The 23,529-nt window shown below is 35.7% G+C and overlaps 2 protein-coding genes and 1 long non-coding RNA gene across 5 annotated transcripts; 2 read left to right on the top strand and 1 right to left on the bottom strand.

Annotated features, from left to right (window-relative positions):
• The first annotated feature begins 3,646 nt into the window (after nucleotides 1-3,646).
• On the top strand, nucleotides 3,647-4,845 carry LOC131614507 (uncharacterized). Its single transcript, XM_058886079.1, has 2 exons — nucleotides 3,647-3,944; nucleotides 4,022-4,845. The coding sequence occupies exons 1-2, from the start codon at nucleotides 3,647-3,649 to the stop codon at nucleotides 4,843-4,845; spliced, it is 1,122 nt and encodes a 373-aa protein (XP_058742062.1).
• A 1,275-nt stretch (nucleotides 4,846-6,120) lies between these two features.
• Nucleotides 6,121-13,162, top strand: LOC131609743 (uncharacterized). 2 transcript variants are annotated; one of them, XR_009286310.1, is made up of 3 exons: nucleotides 6,121-6,461; nucleotides 6,777-6,896; nucleotides 12,826-13,162. It is a non-coding gene; the product is annotated as an uncharacterized LOC131609743 (long non-coding RNA). The 2 variants fall into 2 exon arrangements; XR_009286309.1 differs by having other exon boundaries at nucleotides 6,122-6,458.
• A 1,596-nt stretch (nucleotides 13,163-14,758) lies between these two features.
• Nucleotides 14,759-16,709, bottom strand: LOC131609744 (uncharacterized). 2 transcript variants are annotated; one of them, XM_058881534.1, is made up of 2 exons: nucleotides 16,295-16,709; nucleotides 14,759-16,163 (listed from the first exon to the last, which is right to left on the bottom strand). In XM_058881534.1, exon 2 carries the CDS (start codon nucleotides 15,908-15,910, stop codon nucleotides 15,134-15,136), a length of 777 nt encoding a protein of 258 aa, XP_058737517.1. In that variant the 5' UTR covers nucleotides 15,911-16,163; nucleotides 16,295-16,709; the 3' UTR covers nucleotides 14,759-15,133. The 2 variants fall into 2 exon arrangements, with proteins under 2 accessions (XP_058737517.1, XP_058737516.1); XM_058881533.1 differs by having other exon boundaries at nucleotides 16,291-16,709.
• Between the last annotated feature and the right edge of the window lie 6,820 nt (nucleotides 16,710-23,529).

The raw sequence follows: 23,529 nt of genomic DNA on the forward strand, positions 1-23,529 counted from the left end.
AAATTGTCGTGATTGAGAAAAAGGCATTTGTTGTTGGGGGGTTTGATAGTTGTGGTATTGTTGTTGGTTATAAGATGTAGATGGGTTATGTTGGGTAGTGGTATGTTGCATTTGGGTGTATTGGAGTGTTTGGTAGTGGTGTTGGTAGGTTGGGAAAGGGGTAGGTTGTGAGAATGGTGTTTGTGGTTGGGTGTATGAAGTATATGGGTTTTGGTGATGATATTGTTGGCTTGGGGTAAAAGGTGGTTGTGTTGGATTGAAATTTTGTTGGGTGTTTTGAAAATGTTGTTGCATGTTAGGGATAGGTGGTCTGGATTGTTGGAAGTTTGAGGTGGAGGGTTGGCTACGAAGGTCAAACAAGTATCTATTTGGCGATAAATACAAATTTGACACAGTGGCATACCATGACATGTAGTCTGGGCTCGGTTTACATTCTTGAGGCATGATTTCCCCCTGCAAGACAGTTTATGGCGATTATGCCATTGACGACGCTCATTCTTGTAATGGTCTTTCCAATCATCGTATGGCCATTGATCGGATAATTGACTTTTATGATACTCTTCCATGCAAGTTGGAGGATCCGGAATGCCCTGTTTAATGCCAAATTGGAGCTTAACCCTATCTGAATGATGCATTTTAACATAAGTGAAACTTATGATAAAAGTTTTTGAACTCCACACACCACTATCAGTTGGTTCCAGATCTTCGAGTTCGAGATAGGGCCTCCATGTAAACTGTTACATACAATTATTTAGTTAAAAAATATATATATGAAATAGTAGTAATTGATTTAAGTGTTAAATATATTACATCATTCGGCTCGAAATGATCGATGAACGTTCGATATCCAGGAGCACAATGATGGGGTGTTTTTTCATAATTAATCCCATGTGCAGACCACCGAAAAAAAGAAAAAATTAGTACCTAAAAAAAATAAAGATATAATTGTAAAAATATTTTTTACGTACTTAGTTGCATATGGAAAAGTGTATGGGTTACGATTCACTGGTGCCAGTCTCGGCATTCTCGACCACCCCCAGGCTTGAAGTAAGACTCCACAACCTGCAAAATTATGCACTTCTTTTTTGGCGCAATTACACAAGTGTTTGTACAGATGTGCTAGAGTTGCAGATCCCCAGCTATACTGACCTGTTCTATTAAAATCAGATAATAATGGTAAATACTGCAGATGTATAGTGTTACCATTAGTATCAGGAAATAATAGACCACCAAAAAGCAACAAAAGATAAACTCTAGCTTTTTGTACAATTTCTTCGACGGTGGAAGCATCGGTTAAATTCATTCGGTTTTCATATTTTTCTTTGAGCCATGTCATTTTCATGAATTGGCCCTTTCTACTTGTGTTTGTTAATGGTTCACCCAGTAGTTCTTCAGCGATAGAATAAGACACGGCTGTAGATCCAGCTACTGCGAAACCATTGATACGTAAACCCATCAACATATGAACATCTTCAAGCGTAATGGTGCATTCACCGGTCGGTAGATGGAAAGTGTGTGTTTCTGGTCGCCATCTCTTGCATAAGGCGAGGAGGAATTTTCTATCCACGCCATAGGAGGTAATGTTTATGACATGGCCAAATCCCGCTTGTTGCAAATACGGGCGGATCATATCGTCGACTTCAACGAAACTATGTGACCGAGGGCGAAATTTGTTTATATCCTGAAATACAATAATAACAACAAATAATTAATTTAAATAAAGATTATATCAAGCGAAGAAAAAAAATTATAAAGATACTTACATATGCCATAATGTTGTTCGGTGTGCCTCGATGTTCTTCTCCGAGTGTTAACAAAGACATTTTTTTGTTATGAGGGTAAGAAATTGTAGGATAGAAATACTTGAAAAATGTATGAGAAGAAATAAAGTGAGAGTGAAATTGTATTGAGAAAGGTATTTGTATGAGAAAGGAATTTGAATTGAGAAACATAGAGTAAAAATTTAGAATAGTTGGTGTTAGATAGTAAATATTAATTGAATGTAATTTAATTTGTGACAGAAAATTCAAATTTTCGTTGACTTCATTAAGGTCCGCAGATCAAATGGGCGGACGCATTTATTTTTCTCTGACTTCCGCAGCTGGAATAGGCGGATCTGTATAAAGTTGTCTGACCAATTAATGCTTTCCGCATCTGGAATGGGCGGACCCCATTTAATTTTGTTGACTTCCGCAGATTCATTGGGCGGATCTGTATCTTTTTCCTGACATCCGCAGATCCATTGGGCGGATGTGTGTTAAGTGCATTTATTCAGCCAACGAGAATTAAAGTGTTGTATTAAAAATAGTTCAACCAATATTTATCACACTCTTGCATGTATATTATCCACACTCTTGCTTCTATATTGTCCACACTCTTGCATCTAAATTTTTCACAAAAAATTATGCCTATACAATATATTGTGAATGCTCACTACAAAGGAGAAATTCAGTCATCTGATGCTGTTGGGATTATTTTTGCAAACACAGAAATTTGTCGTTTGAAGATAAGCAGAAATCCTAATTTTGATTACCTGCGGAGTAGGTTGGAATCAAAGTTGCAAGCTGGTTCGATTTCACAAATTATTTATCGAAATGTAATTTTCTTCGGTAATGATAATGTGAAATTTGTTCCTCTGAAGGTCCGAGACGATGATGATGTCGAAACAATGTTTGCGAACCATGAAATTACTGGCTTTGATTACATTGATCTCTACATAAAATTTCAGAGCGTTGAACAAGAATATGCAGCAATAATTCCTAATGAAAATGTTGAAGAAGACGATGATGAAGAAACTGAAGCACAAGTTGATGATTTATTTACCACTTTGTTCGAAACAGATGCAATCAATGAAGAGGAGCAACAAATTCCAGTTGAAAATGTGTATTGTCCACCGCCCCACCTTACAACATTGCAACTAACTGAAGACCAACCTTCGTTTGCATGGCCACGAGATCCCCGTCTTCCGATGGAGGGTGAGATAGCTGTGGGTAACCAATTTAAAACAAAAGCCGAATGTGTTCGTGCCATCTCAAAATATCATATGAAACAATGTATTGATTTCAAGGTGAATTTTTCTGACAAAAAAAGATATGAAATATGTTGTAGAAACGCTACATGCAAGTTTCGACTTTTGGCGTCCTTTCGAAAGACGAGCGACCTATGGGAGATAGGCATTATGAACCCACTACATAGTTGTTCAATAACTATGTTCAATCAGGATCATAGGCAACTTAGCTCTCAGATAATGTGTCAACATTTAATGCCCCTTGTTGATAAGGACCCTTCAACTAAGGTGAGCGTATGTATTAGTGAGATTGTGTCTGAATTCAAATTTACTCCGTCGTACAAGAAAACATGGATTGCAAGGAATAAGGCTATCGAACAGGTATACGGTAACTGGGAGAACTCATACAATGAGCTGCCACACTACTTGTTAGCTCTCAAGAAATTTGTTCCTGGTACAGTGGTAGAAATGCAAACACTTCCCGTATATACAGATGATAGAACTGTTGTCAATGGAAAACAAATTTTTCATCGACTTTTCTAGGCATTCCAACCAAGCATTAGAGGGTTTGCATATTGCAAACCTATACTTCAGGTTGATGGTACCTGGTTATATGGTAAGTACAAAGGTACCCTACTAATGGCGGTAGCTCAAGATGGAAATAGTAATATCTTTCCAGTTGCTTTTGCTCTTGTGGAGGGGGAGACCACAGATGGTTGGGGTTTCTTTGTAAAGAACTTGAGAATGCATGTAGCCCCTCATCCTGGCTTGTGTTTGATTTCAGACAGGCATGCATCAATTGAAAGTGCTTACAATAATCCAGAGAATGGTTGGCATGAGCCTCCATCTGTACATGTCTATTGTATCAGACATATCGCACAAAATTTCATGAGGGAGATCAAAGACCGTACCCTCCGAAAAAAAGTTATCAATATGGGTAAGTATAAATTTCCTATTATTATATTTGGTAAATTATATGTATATGTTAGTAACCCATTTTTTTGTAATTATCAGGGTACGCTTTGAACCAACCAACATTCCACTACTACCGAAATGAAATTGGTATGGCTAATGGTGATGCTTTAAGATGGCTAGACAATATTCCATTGGAAAAGTGGACGAGGGCATTTGATGGAGGTCGGCGTTGGGGTCACATGACAACAAACCTGGTCGAATCGATGAACTCGGTATTCAAAGGCACACGTAATCTACCTATTACGGCATTGGTGCGTGCAACATACTATAGGATGGGAACACTTTTTGCTGAAAGGGGTGCTAAGTGGAGTGCAGTATTGAGTTCTGGACAGACATTTACAGAAAGTTGCATGAAGGTGATGAAAGAAGAAACGGCAAAATCCAGCACGCATCATGTAAGAATATTTGACTATAACCATAACACTTTCAGTGTGAAGGAGACAATGGACCATGGTGAAGGAAAGCCTATGGGAGATTACAAGGTAAACCTAAGAGATCTTTGGTGTGACTGTGGAAAGTATCAAGCTTACCGTGTTCCTTGTTCACACGTTATTGCTGCATGTTCTGTGGTGCGCCAAGACGCCTATGCTCTACTGTCCGACGTTTACAGAGTCTCAAACTTATTCGGTGTTTACAGCACAAGTTTTCCAGTACTACCATTAGATGAGTATTGGCCCTCCTTTGAAGGAGATCAAATTTGTCACAACCCATTGATGCGGAGGAACAAGAAAGGCCGTCCGGTGAGCTCACGTATTAGAACGGAAATGGACAAGTATGATAAGTTAGAGAGAAAATGTGCGTTGTGTCGTCTTCCTGGTCACAACCGAATGAATTGTCCAAATGTTGGAACCAGTAATGCATAATGTTTTATTTTGTTGTTAAATTTTATGCACCATTATTAATAAAGTGTCGTCTTTCGCATTTAACACGAATAACATTACAATTACGACAACACAGATCTTTCGCATTTAACATAAATAACATTACAATTACGACAACACATATAACATATATTAAAATAGATAAAAACACTCAACATCAACATTCAAATTCAACAACATTAGTTGATCTAAACCAACATAATTACCAAACACATCAACATATCTAGGAGATTACCACCGTCAACACAATATCATCTGGTTCTAACATCATCATGAGGACACAAACATCATTTACCACGGGTCTCCAAGAACGAGTTACTCCATTTGGGCCAGACACTTTAACTGACCTTTCAATTTTCCTAATCTTTTCACCCTCAACGATGTGCTCATCTAACCAGCGGAGCAAGTGCCTCTGAAGATGCTCAAAGGTCTGTGTGTTCCAAAGTGTGATCTTCATCGGAGGCTTTACTGCCGAAAATATAACATGTGCATCTCTTTTCATCATGGGAAACGTTGGTAACATTGTTGCAGTGGTGAGTGTTGTGAGCACCAGCTCATGAAGACAGTGCTATTTATAAGGACAATGTTGAAATATAAAATAATAAAATAATCAAAAGCTCCGCCTATTGTAGTGGCGGATCTGAAATTAAAAAATAAAATATTTAAAAGCTCCGCCCATTGTAGTGGCGGATCTGAAATTAAAAAATAAAATATTTAAAAGCTCCGCCCATTACAGTGGCGGATCTGAAATTAAATAATAAAATATTTAAAAACTCCGCCCATTGCAGTAGCGGTACTGATAATTGCAGTGATATACCAGTATTTAAAATTTATAATTAATAATAATATGATTAATATATAATAAAATAATTTAATTAAATAATACAAATTTTTATAAACATGTTGTGAAATTAAAATTATATTTTATTATAATATTTTTAATATATATTATTGGTTTATTATTAATTATAATATTTATTATATTATTTAAATTTATTTTTAATTTAATTAAAATTTAAAAAAAAAAAAATACGAAACACTGCTCCGCCCATTCAAAGGACGGATGTTCTTAAAAAAGGAGAGGCTCAGCTCATTCAAAGGGCGGATGCTCTATAAAACAGTTTTGTTTTTTTGAAAACATGGCATATTGGAAAAAAGTTTGAAAAGTATGATATAATGTGTAGTTTCTAAAAAGATGGCAGGAACAGTAAAAAATTCACGCTTTCACCCATTCTACAAAAGGACAGAAACAAAATAAAATAGTACTACTATCATAACACATCCAACCTCTCTTTCGCTCCCATTTCTGTGTCTGCATTTTGTACACCTACACAACCCTGCATCTTTCAGGCTCGGCTCTGCTATGCTCTTTGGTCTTGTCACAATCTCAACAGCTTGCGATTCTTGTCTTCATTCTCAACCATTAGCCCTAATTTTTGAATATAAATAAGAACAAGATGTGGATCTCAAATCACTTTAACTCACACATCTTCAGACGAACGGAAACAGAGTTGTGCGGGGTCGCACGGACGAGCTCGGACTCGTGGCAGTAATGGTTGTTTCCGGAGCAACCGGCAAGAGGAGTGCGGCGTCCGGTAGTATCTTTAGATTCTCCCTCTCTTCTTCTTTCTTTGTTTCTGTTATTTGTATTTTGGGTTTGAAAAGATGTGGTATTGATCCTATTAAGAGAGCTGGTGAGGCATTTTTGTTAATGGAAGGTTCTTTTGTTGACAGTTTGTTGGCGTTACGCTTGTATCTTTAGCAATACAAATTTCCCAATGTTTAAGATCATATCAAGTTTTTTTTATTGTCTGTCTCATTTTTTGTTTGCATTTTTCTCTTCTTGTTCTCTTTTAACCGAGTTAATATTTTTTGACATTGTTGGTCCAAAACATCTACTTTGGCTCAACCAGTGTGATAATCGTGTATGGTGGGTGGATCTCTTCCATACAAAACTGTAAATGGCATCATCCAGTGGAAAGAGGTGTTATGCCAAATGGTGTGAATGGTTGGTCACTGACAAAACAGAGAAGGTATGTTTCTAGCCAACAATTTATGACTTCTATTTATCCATCCGTTTTTGAGTAATAAGAGGTGTTGTATTTCAGAATAATACCTTGGGTTTTAAAGAATTCTTTCCAAAAAGTATTTAGCAATAGGGCGTATCTTGATCTGAAATGATAGATTGGAGAACTCCATGAAGGCTAGAATCCACTAAGGCTAACATATATTTAGGGTTGCAAACATTAAACATATATTTGACACAGAAATGTATGAAAATCATTTTTTCCAAAACAGACTATTTGAAACTTACATTTGAAGCTTGCAAAACATTTGATGGATTTAATAATTACTCTAAAATTCCCAAATTTGAAACCAATCGAAGCATTTAGTAGAAACTCAAAAAATTCCTGATATAATGAAGTTTTATTTGGAGAGAATCATTGATGTAAAGGCGAATAGAAATTGCAATTTTCGTTGCATAACACATGCTTGCTTAGAATGTTAAAACGTAGAGAGTTGTTGGAGACTTGGAAACTTTTAAGGTTGAGAGTTAATACTTAATTTGGAGTTATGTTGCAACTCATTAATTTTTGGATGCCAACTGATATGGGCTATCACAGTATTTCCATACAAAGTGGTTTGTATTTTTTTTGGAAAAGACTGCTAGCTGTACTGTACATATCTTCTTTTAGAAGTGAACCACCAAATAAATTAAAACTTTACTAGAGTAACACATATTAATGGAAACCATTTTGTGAAGATACTTTATTGTCTTAAATTTTTGCTGGTTGTCTTCAATAATTTGGTTTTCATTAACATGTAATACTGTAAAATTAGTAGCCTTTGAAAATAAAATGATAACCACTTTTTATGTAGATATTATGAGATAACTCATATCAGTTGACATACCAAAATCAATGGGATTTGCCAAGTAAATTAAGAATGAAAATAAAACTACCAAAAAATGTTAAAATTTCGCCACAACGTATATAAGTGATGTATTAATCTATTCTATAAACAATAAGTTAATTAAGAGGTATGGCGCGTGCCACTTGTCCAGAATGAAGGGAGGAGGGACTGAGTACATAAAAAGTACATAAGCGTGTGCGTGTAAGCCCTCAGCAGTTTCTTATTTGGCAACTCATTTTCTCTCTCCTCACCTCTCTCACTCTAAATTCTCTCTCAAACTCGTCCCCTCTCTCTGCAATTCTCCACCTCCTAAATCACCATTCGCTGGAGACAGACAATGGCCTAGGGTGGCCCTTTACCCCCAAACCAAGAAAACTTCAATACAAACCCCCTGGCCTTTTCATCCTCTTTCCAAATCTGGCCTCTAAATGCCCAAACAATCGACCCTCACATTGGATTGACCCTCACAAAAATCATTGAAACCCTACACTCAAATAACAAAACAATCAACATCAACCTCATATGAAATTTCTCTCCGCACATAAATCCCAGGCCATAATCACTATAAAGTACTTAGTGGATTCTAGAAGAAATGTACTATGTAAATGGCTTAACTTCCATTTGTTTCCTTTTGAGAATGATTTCACCACCACTGTCTTCTAAACAAGCTTAAAATAGGGCGACGAACATATGCATAAGTAAGAGCAAAATGTCTTAAATCCTAAGAGAATAGGTGTCAACTTTTTCCGTCCGAATTTTGTCATCTTTTTTCTTTAAGTATGAATTATGTTGTCCAAATTTCACCATTCTAAAATTGTATGGACAATTGTTTTTCTAACCTTGTTCCAATGATTGGTGTGAATAAGTGATAAAATTGTCTTAAAAAAAAAATAGAGTATTTTAGGTTCATTTTAAAATAACTTAAAAGTAATCTACATATAAAATTATTGATGGAGTTAATAAGACGTACCATTTCTTCTCGTATGAACCTACGTAAACAAAACAGAGGATTTAACATGTCATCTCTGATTTTCTTTAAGACGTTAAATCCTCCTATTTTGTTTATGTAGGTCCACGCAACCAGAAATGATTTGTCTTATTAACCCAATCTGTAATTTATATTTATTTTAAGTTATATTTTAAACTCAACTTAAATATTACATTTTTGATTTCTTTACACAATTTCATTTCACTTGTTCTCACCAATCACTTGTTCTCACCAAAGGGATTAGAAAAACAATTGACCATATAATTGTGGAATGGTGAAATTTGCACAACACCTATTTAAAGGAAAGGAAGATGACAACATTCACTTAGAGGAATGGAAAAAATTCAAACACATTTATTCTCTTAGAAACATATTTACTTGTGCATCCAATTGTCTCCCTACAATAAGCTTGTTTGAAGGAGAGAATGGTGTTGAAATCATTCTCAAAAGAAAATAATTGGAAGTTAGCAAAACCTCTGAGACATTTATCCAATACATTCTAAAATTTCTAATCATCTGCAATCTTATGTGGAAACATGTTGTCAAGGATGAGAATTGTGGGTTTAGGGGTGGTTTCTTTATTTTGTGTAGTGTCTGATCACGCAACCAACAATCTAGGGAGGGCATGGCATTGGAAAATAAGAAGAATTGTGTTAAAAAGAACAAAAAGATTTTAGATAGGTGGGTTTTGGAGGGTTTGATTTTATTCATAACACCAAAACCCCATAAAATAGGGGAACTCAAAAATTTTATTGAAGGAGGATTGTGGAGGGGTTACATAAATTTTCTAAATATTTGTTAAGTTATAGTATTCTGAAAATTAAAAATTTAGTAATGATAATGACTCTTTATTCTAAACAAAATCATTTTTTTAAAAAATGTCAAATATTTTTTTATATTTTTTAAAATATTAATTTTCGGAAGCTTTTCCCTTCCCTTCTCTCCCCTCCAAACTCGCAAACAAAGCCTATGATAAGATAAAGACCACGCTTTTCAGTGGTCAAAGAAAAAGCAACGCTTCAAAGATAGAACATTTGGATGGTCCATAAGGCACTTGGTATACATATAAAACTAACCTGAAAAACTACACCGAGAGATTCATGTCCAACTACAGATTGGTCGATGTACCATAGTAGCACCATGGACTGCAATGACAACATTGTATCCTACTAGGTTGTTTAACAAATAAAAAATAAACATATTCAGTATATAGAACATATTCTTATTGGCATACATATCTTGTGAAAGGTTATAAATAGTAGACACAATTAGGGTTGTAACTGGGTCATAATTTCTATGCGGTAGAGAGTGACAGGCAAATATGCTGGATTCAATTGTGGCTGTGCTACAATTTCAAAGACATAAAAAACCAGTAACTTTATAGATATCAGTCTTGGAACTTCAAGTAAAACCATAGCAAAATGCACTAACTCAAATTTGAGAACCAAATTTTTCTAGATTGAGTCAATCAAGATGCAAATGTTTTGTTTTCAATAATGGAAAAGATATATCAAATCAACCAGGATTCTTCCAACCAAATTTGAGAACCTAATTTTTCCAGAATGACTCACTCAAGATGCTAATATTTTGTTTTCAATAATCGAAAAGATAGTCTTGGAAAGTTAGTAATTTGAGCCCATTAACTTAGTAGTTAGTACTCTCTATTTTCTTAGATTTTTGTGGTTTTTTATTTAGTTGTGAATCCCATCTGCTTGCTTATTCTATAAGGTTATTTGACACACAAATTGAAAATCATTTTTTTTTGAAGCAAACCATTTGAAACTCCCGACACTTGAAGCTTGTTGCAAAACATTTGATGGATTTAATAGTTATATTTCTAAAATTCCGGGAATTTGAAACTAATTGATGCATTTAGTAGTTACTCTCATAAAATTCATGTTAGAAAGAAGTTTTATTTGGAGAGAATGATTGATGTAACGGCGAGTGGCAAGTTAAAACATGAGGAAGATTGATCAAAAATTCGTAAGGAGTTGTTGAAATAGTTAAAAGACAAGTTGAAATAAGACAAGTTGAATATGTACATGGAATTGTATGGATACTTGTATACTTTTAAGGTGGTAGAGTTAACACTTATTTTGAAATCATGTTGCAACTTTTAATGATTTTTGGATGTCAACCGATATGGACTATCACATAGCAATTACATACAAAGTGGTTTGTATTTTATTGGAAAAGGCAGCTAACTGGACATATATTCTTTTATAAGTAAACCACCAAAAATAAATTAAAGCTCATTAGAGTAACACATGTTAATAAAAACCACTTTGTGAAAATACGCCACACATTATTAAAAGTTACTGAAGAAAATTTAAACTACATTCACAAAGTGGTTTCCATTAACACGTATTACTGTAAAAACTTTTAATTTATTAAATGATTTTCCTCTAAGAGGGAGATGTGTATAGATAGTAGGTAGATGCTATGGGATAACCCATATTAATTGACATCTTAAAATAAATGGGAGTTGCACCATGACTTCAATTAAGTGTTGATTTTACAATTTTAATTGTATCTAAGTCACAATACAATTCGCTATACATAAACTATTTGTCTTTTAACTCTTTCAACAGTTCCCTACGAAATTTTTGGCCAATCTTCTTCATTTTTTGACATTTTGGGTATGGATGTTATGAACGAAAATCGCAATTTGCATCCGCCTTTAGATCTCGCATCAATGATGTGCTCCAAATATGGTTTCATAATATTAGGATTAAGAGGATAGTAACTACTAAATGTATCAATTGGTTTTTGAATGGGAATTTTAGAAGATTAACTTTGAAATGCATGAAATGTCTCCAAACTTCAAATGTGTTAAAAGTTTTCAATGATTTACTTTGAAAAATGTGTCATAAGCTTAGAGCAAGCAGATGAGATTCAAAACTTAAAAAGTAAAAAAGTTGTCTTCCTAAAAAATTGGCTTCTTTTAACTCTTTCCATCTATATGTAGTTACCGTTATTCTCCGAATCTGGATATTGCAAATGGTGAGTGTGTCACTGATCTTCCTCTCTTACTCTTAATCTTTTTTTGTCTTTCTCAACCATCCCAATGTAACAATTTACCTTAAATTAATTGGTATTTTACGCCTAAGTCTAGGCAACTGAGTTTTATTTTATGCTCATTCTCTATTTGTTGCATATAATCAATTGATTTGTGTTTGCATTGTGCTATTCAACCGACCTGATTAGCATTGTGCTATTTTTTTCATGAAAGTAGTCTTCATTGCTTACATGAAAAAAAGAATCATTTTGCAACGTTAATCGAGTCGGTAAATTTTTAAAGAAACAAACGAAAATCAAAGAAATGGGATAACATAAAATCAAAATGAGCACAAGAAAAAAAAAACAAAATCTTAGTTGCTCAAACTTAGATCCCTGGCTGCAAAAAAACCAAATTATTTTTATGTACATGTCTTAATTAGAAATCTTTAGAATTTCTTTTATTTTTTTTATATTCTGATAATCTATTTAGATATAAATATGAGGCTAAAAATGAACTTTTTCATATGTAATTTAGAAAATTTACAAAACAAGATAAATATAAAGTAAATATAATTCCCTTAACAAACAAAGTTAAAGACCTAATTGCAAACACTACAACAAAAACAAATTTTGAGTTATCACCAGCTATTTTTACATATCAGATTCGATTTATCAGACCATATAGATACGTATCAGATAAGATTTGATAGAATTTTTGAAATATCTGTGCTTCATTGGTCCATGTTTTCTTTTCCAAACCCAAAGGATTCTAAATACAACTCTGTCTAGAAATAGAATGCTAAATTTATAAAAATGTAACTGATAAGAGTTTAATGAGGAAAACTACCTTAAGGTAATATAGTTTATTTTCTGACGAGTAAAAAAGAAAAAAAAATATAAAGCTTGTGTAGCAAAAATTAAGCTTTTCCTTATGCAGCCGCTTGTAGTGGACCATTTCATTTAGGCATTAAACAAGCATTTATGTATGATGACATCCCTTGGATCCAATAATTTGTTTTTGAAAATAATGATGCTAAACTAACTTTTCATATTTGTGTTAGCTTGATTTTGCAATCAACGCCCTTGTGTCATTAAACATGGTGGTTACAATGTTGGTGGCATTTGTGCTGAAAGGCACGGTACCAAGAAATTCTCTAGAACGGATGGACTATATGCGGATGTTGTCTCAAGAGATTGCTACTGATTACTCGCCGGCATCAGCATATTTTTGTTTGAGTTCCTCTATTCAGCTTGTATGTTATATCTCAGAAATATAAGGTCTGAGTTGCCTCCTCAAGAATGAATATAGAGAAGAGAGTTGCATAATATTTCATTGATACTTAGAATTGGAAAATACAACAGATATATAGGAAAAATATCTAGAGGATCTTAACAGAATCCAGCCAAGGATATGACAGCAAGGAAAATATAACAAACTAGTGGTGACTCACGGGTTCTAGAAACAACATAAAATGGTAATCTATTTGTAAACTATGTGATTTGTGAACATAATTGGCATCCTTCTATTACGCGTAGACCTTTCCTTAACAGGCTTAACATCATTAGCAGTAATAGGCCCATCTTCTGAACTTGGACTTATAACAATACCAATCCTATCAAAATTAACCTTGTTCTTATAATTCTATTTAAGAGCTTCTTTTGCAATACCAGCCTTTGACCCCGACTTCCCAATCTGTGATAATTCTTTTGCGGGTTAATAGAAACATGCTGTATAGAGGGAAGAAAAGGCCTTATAAATCCATGTATTTTCTTTTTCATTTCTCTAATATAGAGAAATGAATAGTGATTTGATGCACATATTTGCAAAACACACATAACAAACAAACTAATTAGTAATAAAAAATAAACTCAATTGAAATTGAAATTGTTAATCATATTATTAATTGAAATTCGCAATTAGTAAAGACACATTATAAATACCTACCTCATTGAAATTGTTCTTTTTTAATATTGAAATTGTTCTTTTTTAATAGCGAAGTACTCAGCATAAGAGCATACCCAGAATTGGAGGGGGGTAAATTATGAAAAGGAGTAGATTAAATCATGAGATAATTCGGTTGGGTGTCTGTCCTCTTTTTTGTAAATACCTTGCCCTCTTTTTTGTCCTTCTTTTGGGTGTCTGTTGACATATATTAAATTAATAAAAAACAATTAAAAAAAAAGCAATTCTAAAGGTTTCATCTAAGTAATCTAACCTCCACATAATTTGGTTTAACGGACCAATGCCTAAGTTTTGGCAACCTAGCCCTATGTTTTCTTATATGAATATTGTCTATGTTTTCTAATTCAAGTTAATTTTGTTGGCTACTTCCATGACAATACATCTTCCTTGTTATTTTCTTTCATGAAAGTTTTCACTCTCTTCCTTAACCTCCTTTTGGGACTATGACTCTTCCTTTTAGGACTAGGACACTTGTGAATCTTCCCTCCTTTCTACTTTTAGGACAAAGATAGTTGTGAATCTTCCCTCCTTTCTACTTTTAGGACAAAGATAGTTGTGAATCTTCCTTCCTCTCTCGATTAGAACCTTAACTTTGAAACCACTGGTTAGGAAAATAATAAAAATAAATAATTTCGACGCACGCGGAAGCATACCCATAAAAGAAGAAAAGAAGGAAAAAACTAAAAAGCAAAACAAAAAAATTATAATTAAATTTCTAATTTTACAATAAAATTTCAAACCCATCATATAATAGCAATTTTTAAGAAGAAAATTGCAAACCCTTCTGTCATACCCCAAAATTTGCCCTCCCGATTTTACTTCTACTCTGCATTTATGTGCATTTTTCCATTAAAACATTAACATATCCTTGCATTCATTATGCGCATTTTTATTCAGTTAATAATGATTTCTGTTTATTTTACTTTTGTTCGATTTGAATTTAAAAATAGTGTTACTAAATCATATTATCTGTTTTTTATTTTTATATATACTTCTAGGGGAGGTGTAAATGCCAAAGGGATTTTCAAGCCCAAATGTAAAAGCCCAAATGGCACATTAGAAAGACCTAAATTTCTTTTGTTATAAATAGGATAATAAGAAACCCTTATGGGGGACTTTTTTTCGGGGGACGTACAAAATTTTCCATGAACACTTTTCCAACCCTAACTTATTCTCTACCGACACTTTCATTCACATTGTGACTAACCATTAACCCTTATACAGTTTCCAGTCATATTTTCTCACAATTATATCTCCATCGTGTACATATTTTACAGCATTGGCTCCTATTTTTTTTTTTTTTGTGTAAGCAAGAATTTCATATATACGAGAACTAAGGGTTCTCGAACCTTGATACACAAGAACGGAACAAGTCCGACAAAAAACGATATTACAAACCAATTAAATTACGACATAAAAGACAAAGGATCTTTACAAAAATCGTATAAGTTATAATTGGAGTGAGCAATATCGCCGAAAGAAGACCATCTCCAACTTAAGATCTTGATATTCCAAACAATGTTGTTAATATTCCAACCGCCGTTCCTAAAACAATGGCCATTTCTTGTCAACCATATAACCCAACAAGTGGCTAACCAAAACACCCCCAATTTTCCATCCTTGATACCTTTTACCCGCCCGTTGAGATACCATTCCATAAAGAACGACTTGCATTCTTCCATCCACCAACACGGGTAGTCCACCCACAAACCAATTTCCTTCCAAACAACCTTAATCACTTCGCATTTGAAAAACATATGGTCCATATTCTCCAAATGCGAATCACAAAAAACACAATTCAAGTTAGGTGTAGAAAAATGAATACCTCTAAACTCTAAAAGATCTTTAGTAGGAAGCCTATTCACAAAAAGTCTCCAAGCAAAGGCTTTAATCTTAAAAGGGACCTCCATAGTCCAAATTTTCACCAAAGCGTCTTCATGCTTCTTAAAAGGACCGTGAGGCGTCCTTAAAGAAGCAAACCGATGGTAGCACGACGAAACCGAATAACACTTTTCCGGATCAAGTAACCAACAAACGGAGTCATTATCATCATTCAATCCCCCAAAATTCTCTAAACGAGACCTCAAATCCGCCACTTTTTCAAACAAACCCGCTTGGTCCACTTCCGACTCCGAGATTCCTAAATCTCCCCACTTCCACACCCCGTTACACCATCCTCCCATGGCCGCTATGGAAACTTTTTTCAAAGAAGAAAGATGAAAATCAAAACAAAAGCCTTTCTTTCACGTGTATATGTTTCTTACTATCATCACCCTTTTATACTAGTATCACATAAATAAACTCAACACCGACGCGAATCTACGTCTTCTCAGCATCAGCTCTTCAGCCGTAGATCCGTTCCATACGTCACGCCACTGAACAACCAAACCATTAACCATCGCGAAGACCGCATCAACAAGCTCAGCAACAACAAACCTGCAGATTGGAACAATCATGACCGGAATTTCAAATATAAACAACACAAACTAATTCAATTTAATTTCTTGAGTGATCTCATTATTATTGTTGTTTGTTTTACAGGAAGAAGAAGTCGAACCGCAACCTACAAAGAAAACTGAACGCAAGTCTGTGACCATGGTGGCAGCCACCGGTCACGTCATCACTGCCGATGCCAATCGCCTCCATGAACGACCGCCGCTAACTATCTTCACGCTCTGATGCATCACCGGCGCGATTTATACCGAAGCATCTCTTTCACGGCATCACAAACCTGTTACCAACGCGGATCCAAATGAAGAATCGGACGGAACAATCTGACCGAAACACCGCCACGAATCCTTCCGCATTCCCACCGGCAATATTCCAGCCCCCACGCGAACATCACCACGCAGCATCAGCACCAGACCCATGCCCAGATCGCAACGGTGCGACCTGCAATCTCTCTTTCCGCTGTTTCCGTCGTTTTGAAGTCGCAAGAAGGGAATGAGGAGATACTGTGAGTTTCAGGTATTCTATTTCATACTTTTGATTTCTTTTTATTTACTTGCCTCGTGTTATTTAATTGGTGTTCCTCTTATAAGTTGAAAAGTCTAAAGAAAACTTACTTTTGTTTTTAATATTTCACGTTTTTTCTAACGTGTGGTGAAGTAAGATGTCTGGGGACCCAGTCTTCAATTTCAAATTCTCTTTACTGTTTATTTTCATTTAATCATCATTAGAATTATGGTAGGAACGAATGGACTTTTTTTTCTCATATTTAAAATTAATCTCATGGTAATATATATACTCCTTTTCAATCTTCATTTTTGTTTTATTTTAATCGTTTATATTTACGGTAATTATTGTTATTAGAAAATTATAATAAATAAACACTAAAAAAAATGTTTTTTCTTTTACTTAAAACTAAGAAATTTTTCATTTAGATTTTATTTAGGATTTCAATAATGGTAGTTAGCATTTGTTTAGAGATTAATAGCTTTGTTATTCCGTATTAATTTTTTATTAAACATTGTTCATATTCTTATCATCATCAGGCATTAGTGTACGCATATCCGTTGCTAACACTTTCTTGTTTTTGCGAGTACATTCGAGCTGTTCATATATTCTCGTGGATATTTGCAAATTCATCCTCAATCTCCTCCACTAATCTCGTTAATTCCAAATCTAAGGATTCAGAGAATGCAACACACCATAGACCTTCAAAAATCATCACACTCAATTACACCCCCATATTTTAGGTTTTGTAATCAAACATTGAATTTCTTCATTGCGATTCTCTTCTCTCCTTTGCGCAAAATTTCAGGGTTACTTCAAGATCCTCCGACTACGCGCCTGATTAAAACACGAAGCTAAGTATTCATTTAAATTTCAAAGTCTATTTTGTTTTCTTTTGATTTTAGGGTTTGCCCTTATATTTCTGAACTGTGCATACATTCACTCCTTCTATTTTTCTGCCTTTGCCTCTTTTCAGGGTTAACCTTAAGGCATCCTCCGACTATCAATCACGTCAGATCAAATGCAAAAAGCTAAGTGCCCTTCATTTAATTATTTATTTCAAATTATTGTCTCGACCTTCTTATTTTAGGGTTAGAAACGTTCGCCTCTGAATTAGCCATACACTCACCCTATTTTTGTTTGCCTTTTCCAGGGTTTGTCAAATTGACATAGCCACGAGTTTGGTAACCCTAAACCCTAACCTTTTATTTATTTATTTATTTATTTTTAATTATTACTTGTGTCAAACCCTATTAAGGGATCCGCTGGTTACAATTTCCCTCCCCCATATTACTGTTTCTTGCCTTATACTATCAGCGTGGTTAGTAAAATAGGGAGTGGCAACCATGAATTGAATTTAGAATCGCTAATTTATAAGATAATATAATTAAATATAATCACGTGATTGGTGCACACACGCACGCTTTTGGGTAACCTCTCTCTGTTGCCTTGTTGCCTTGTTGCCTGTTGCTTTGTTGCCTGTTGCCTTGTGTTTTTTGCAGAATAAGTCAAGTCCCTCGAATACGAGGATACCTCAGCCATGTTGCCTCGATAAAAAGGTCACGACCCTAAATGATGCTGCCTTCGATACACAAATGACCTTGACCCTCGGAAGTTGCCTACGGAAAAAGGCTGAGGTATCTTCTGGTTGCCTAATGAAAAATGGCTTATTCTGATCCTTGCCTTAGATTACCTGCCCTTCTATGGCATGGGACAGTCTTATGGCAAAGGATGCTTCGACGACCCTTCAACCTCCAAACGAAAGGCTTCCTGCCCTCTTATGGCAAGGATAGACCCTTTCATTCTGAAAGGCTAAAAAGAGACCTATCATCTGAGTTTAAGGTAATTGCCCCTAATTGCCTTGCAATGCTCAAACTTTCACTATATTCTTTCTCATAATTTTTCAAAAGGGCTACGCTCATTTACGAGCTAAAGTCCCTATCTCTTTCATCTACATTTTCTAAACAAACGAGCAAGCAAAGCAATTAAGAGCCCATGGAAAACCATGGATGCAAAGGGTGCCTTACACCTTCCCTTTGCATAAATTACCCCCCGAACTTAGATTTCTTTAAAAGGTTTTTTTCTGTTTCTTTTTGCCTTTCTGATTTAGTTTGGATAAAATAAAAGTCGGTGGCGACTCTTGCTTACCGCGACATTCCGATTAATAAAAAGTCAGTTCACCGTATTACAGAACTGGCGACTCTGCTGGGGATAAAATTCGATAAAAGAGGGGTTACCTTAAAAGTTTAGGAATCACTTGATTGTTTTCTATTGTTTGCTTTGCTTGTTTTATTTTTCAGGGCTGTTTTGGGAAAATTGAAGGACGAATCCTATTCCCGGATTCAAGAACACTTAAGATTAGGAGCGGCATAGTCATGGAGACCCCCCTTGTGCATGCTTGGGGTTGGCAAAATGAAGTTCGCGCTTGAGTTAGGCCTCCACGGGTTATTGTGTACCTCTTTTGCATGAGAGAGGTTTACGCATGTATCTTTGGGTGCGTCGGAGCTCAAGGACCTTTAGTTACCTTTAACCCATCCTGAATTTTAGGAACGTAGTGGGAGGGCTACTCTTGGTGCATGCCAAGTTATGGTTGCTACCCGATACTACAGCTCAGATAGGTTTCTTCCTAAAGTATCATTGCGTGGTATGCATGTACCATGTTCGAGGGTGCTTTAGAGGGGGCTGACAATTCTGAGTCACTTGATAGAACCCGTTGCTGAAATATCCTTATCCATAGAAATACCCTTGGGAAGGACACCTGATCAGACTCCATGCAAGCCTTAAGCCAAAAATTGTGTGACTTGTGTGACTTGTGTGACTTGTTTGTGTTTACTACTAACCTTCATTTCCTTGCAGGTTTTGTTGAAAGGGCTTGTTTGTCCTTACCATCTCACACTATGCCTAATGAACTGCATTCACATGACATCATGACATCATGACATCATAAGCATAACATGATTTAACTAACCCTTTCAAGGATCTCGGGGATTTAGAGTGCACAATTTCAGGGACTCCTATCAAGGACTGAGTTCCTAATCAAGGGGCAAGAGGATTTATTTTCCTCTGGTCACACGCCTTCCAATTCAAAGACACAGTACCTAATCAAGGGGCAAGAGGATTTATTTTCCTCTATCCATATACTTTCAAATTTAGAAGTATCCCGAATCAGAGGCGATGACCCACTCGATATGGTGAGCTTGATTCTCGAAGAAAGACGTTCAAAGACAAAAATCAGATTTCTTCAGACTAAGGCGCGACCAAATCACTTTCTAATGTTGCTATCTAAATTCCTAAAGATCCTTGAAAACATTGCATCTGCATTCATAACATCGCATCACAGGTTTCTACCACAGGTTTCTCACCTCCTCACTGTTTATTCCAACATCATGAATCTCAAGCAATCAGTCAAAAATCTTCAGGCTCAGAACAACCAGTTCCAAAAAATAATCCTTCACTTGGCCAAGGGGCAAGAAGAATTGAAGGCACTTCTGATCAAGAAGGAGAAGAATCAACATAAGCATCAAGGTGGTCAAGATAATAAGAGATCCAAGCCTAAGCGGTCATTTACTCCATTACATATACCGCTGTCTCAAGTTCTCCAACAACTGCTCGATCAGAACTTGATAACTCTATTACCTCCATATTCATTTCCTACTAAGACTGTTCCTGGGTACAAGTATCATGCGAGGTGTGCATATCACTCTGATAGTCCTGGTCATGATACAAATAGTTGATGGTCGTTGAAAAACAAGATTCAAGACATGATCGATGCTGGAGAAATTGAATTCAACCATCCGAGAACTCCTGTGGTGATCACCGCTCCTATGCCTAATCACGACAAGACTGATTAATGTCTAAGTGGATGAACTTTTAATCATTAGATTTACTTTCATGCGCAAATTTTATTATGTTTGTTTAAACATTCGAATCATGATAGACATTATCTGTTTTAATAATTATCATCAGTGCATTGCATATGTTTGTCTTGAATACATTATTTCGTTATCACTCATTTTAAATTGTGTATCTACTTTGCATATGTTTTGTGTTTATTCAACTCCTGCTAAGCTGTAATCCTTTTGAGGGAGGATGACGAAAACGATACCGCAATCTTATACAGTATGCTTTTGAACGGACTTTGTTGACGATGTATAGGCATTGTTTCAATTCCTAAACAGTGGAGATATAAGGATGTTAATCCCTCGTTAACCCCTTTGAGCCTAAGAAGTAGAAGTTTCTTTCTTGTGCTAATTAAAACCCTTGATCATAACCTGGGGCAGGGTAGTTCTCAGTTAATTTGGTTGTGCATTCTATTTTAAGAGAATCATTCAGTACACCTTTCAACAAAGGTTTCAATCACAAGCGTTCATCCGCACACATCAAAGAAGTGTTGGAGATGTCAATCAAAAGACAATGACGGTTCATCAATCATCAAACAAGGCAGTCAATATCTTTCAAAAAGAAAAAAATGGAGAAAACATGTATACAAAAAAAAAAGCCTGCTAAGTCAAAAATCAAAAAGAAGACTTAGGCAAAAATCAAGGCGTCCCGCTGACTGTAAGCTCAAAAGAGACAGTTTAGGCAAAAGTTAGGGATATCAAAAAGATGAAAAAAGAAGTCAATAAATTCTTGAACAACTCAAAGTAGTGACTACCAAAAGGAAGAAGTGATTGCCATCTCAAAGGTTCTCTCTGCTTGTGAACCATCATCATTATCAAAGGTGCAAATCCAAAAGTCTCTTGGAACCTGAATGCATAAGTTGAATCAACTGAGTTTAGGATTGAAGATCATCACGAAGAGGGGTGGGTACAATCAAATTTTAAGCCTTTATCTTTGTTTCTTAAACCGTGAACTAAGCCACGTTACAACCCTTGAAAGTCCTAATTGAAGCATGGTTAGTTCGAAAGCATACTGTCACCAAAAAGGTATCCCGACTCCTTAAGGTTTACTACAAATGTTAAGTTGATATCCTGTTTTTTACAAACATCATGTTTTTATAAATATCACGCTTTTACATCTCATGCTAATGATTTTCAAAAAACTCAAGACAAACGTATGCATTGCATCTCATGAATTCATTATTAAACATATTCTGCTACATAATTTCAAATGTTAGCGTCAGAATAAATTTGCACAGGGTATGGCTAATGACTGAAAGTTATCCCGACAAACAAAATTACTCCAAGAAGCCATGTCTCTTACGTATACAAGGGGCATGACATGTTTTGTCCAATCAATCTGGGGCAATCAAGTCAAGATTCCGAGAATCTCTCATGGATGCTCGAACAATCAGGGGCATGCATCCAAGTATATCTAAAGCTACTCCCCAATCAACGTGAGACATTGTCATGAGCCTATGATTACTGGGGGCATATCGCCCATAGTAAACACCTCATAAAGTCCTCGCGAGGCGAATCTTTCCAAAGTTCCTACTAACTGGGGCAAATCTATGCAAGTCCAGTTCAACATCTTGATCAATACTCACTGGCGTGTCTTAAATCAAGTAGTAAGTTACTATGATACTGGGGGCAACTTTCAAGACACCCGCATCTCCCCACAGAGCCACGTTCATAAGATCATATCCCCACAGAGTAATCATTAAGAAGATATCTTCAAACATACTCGTCCTGACAAAGACATGGCTCCCCAACAGAGCTTACATCTTCAACACTACCGGTCATCCAACATGTTGCTCTTCTCCAACATGGTTTATCAATATCTCTAAATCAGGGTACATCAAACTACTGATCATCCCCAAGCTGAAGTCATAAATCCCCAGCTAAACATCTTCAAGACAAGACCAGACGTCAAAATCACAAAGACATAGAGATTTATTTTCTCGAAAAAGACAACATAAATCATATTTCGCATACCATACGGCACAAACATATTCATACATCGCATACATCACCTCATAAACATACAAAGTCTCTCCTTTATTTTGAGGTACTCATTACATAACACATGCATCATGACATAAGAAAACTAACCTCTACTTTTCAGGATACTACTACCTCTATTTCCAAGTATTAAGTCGACACCTTTGACGGTTCCTTAATATATCAAGAGTTAAGTCGATACCTTTGACGGTTCCTTAACAACCCACATCAAGAGTTAAGTCGACACCTTTGACGGTTCCTTAACGACATACTTCAGATATAAGTCGACACCTTTGACGGTTCCTTATACAATCTATCTACATATCTGAGTCGATACCTTTGACGGTGCCTCAATGATATGCTTCAGAGTTAAGTCGATACCTTTGACGGTTCCTTAACAACCCACATCAAGAGTTAAGTCGACACCTTTGACGGTTCCTTAACGACATACTTCAGATATAAGTCGACACCTTTGACGGTTCCTTATACAATCTATCCGCATATCTGAGTCGATACCTTTGACGGTGCCTCAATAATATGCTTCAAATTTAAGTCGATACCTTTGACGGTTCCTTAAATAACCCAACACAGATTTGAGTCGATACCTTTGACGGTTCCTCAACATTCAAAAGAGGGAAGACAGCAAAAGCAGAAATTGCGTAACAATCTATACTCCAACAGCTATCAGATGGCATCTACAAGCCCATCTCCGACAAAAGTCCCTATTTCTAATAGGGCAAATTTCTTGGTATTCTAGTGTTCAATCACCTTCTACCTTCAGATACCGACTGGCATACTAACCATTCTACATCTTCAGGTTTAAGATAATTGAACAGGGGCAGCTGTCATACCCCAAAATTTGCCCTCCCGATTTTACTTCTACTCTGCATTTATGTGCATTTTTCCATTAAAACATTAACATATCCTTGCATTCATTATGCGCATTTTTATTCAGTTAATAATGATTT

The sequence above is a fragment of the Vicia villosa genome, linkage group LG6, assembly GCF_029867415.1.
Source record: "Vicia villosa cultivar HV-30 ecotype Madison, WI linkage group LG6, Vvil1.0, whole genome shotgun sequence".
In the NCBI taxonomy this organism is placed as follows: Eukaryota; Viridiplantae; Streptophyta; class Magnoliopsida; order Fabales; family Fabaceae; genus Vicia; species Vicia villosa.

Excerpts from the sequence above, each read along its gene's own strand:
- LOC131609744 (XM_058881534.1), bottom strand. The coding sequence starts at position 15,910 with ATGGGAGGATGGTGTAACGGGGTGTGGAAGTGGGGAGATTTAGGAATC.
- LOC131614507 (XM_058886079.1), top strand. The coding sequence starts at position 3,647 with ATGGCGGTAGCTCAAGATGGAAATAGTAATATCTTTCCAGTTGCTTTT. Across the intron at positions 3,945-4,021 it reads AAAAAAAGTTATCAATATGG|GGTACGCTTTGAACCAACCA; the intron begins GTAAGTATAAAT and ends TGTAATTATCAG.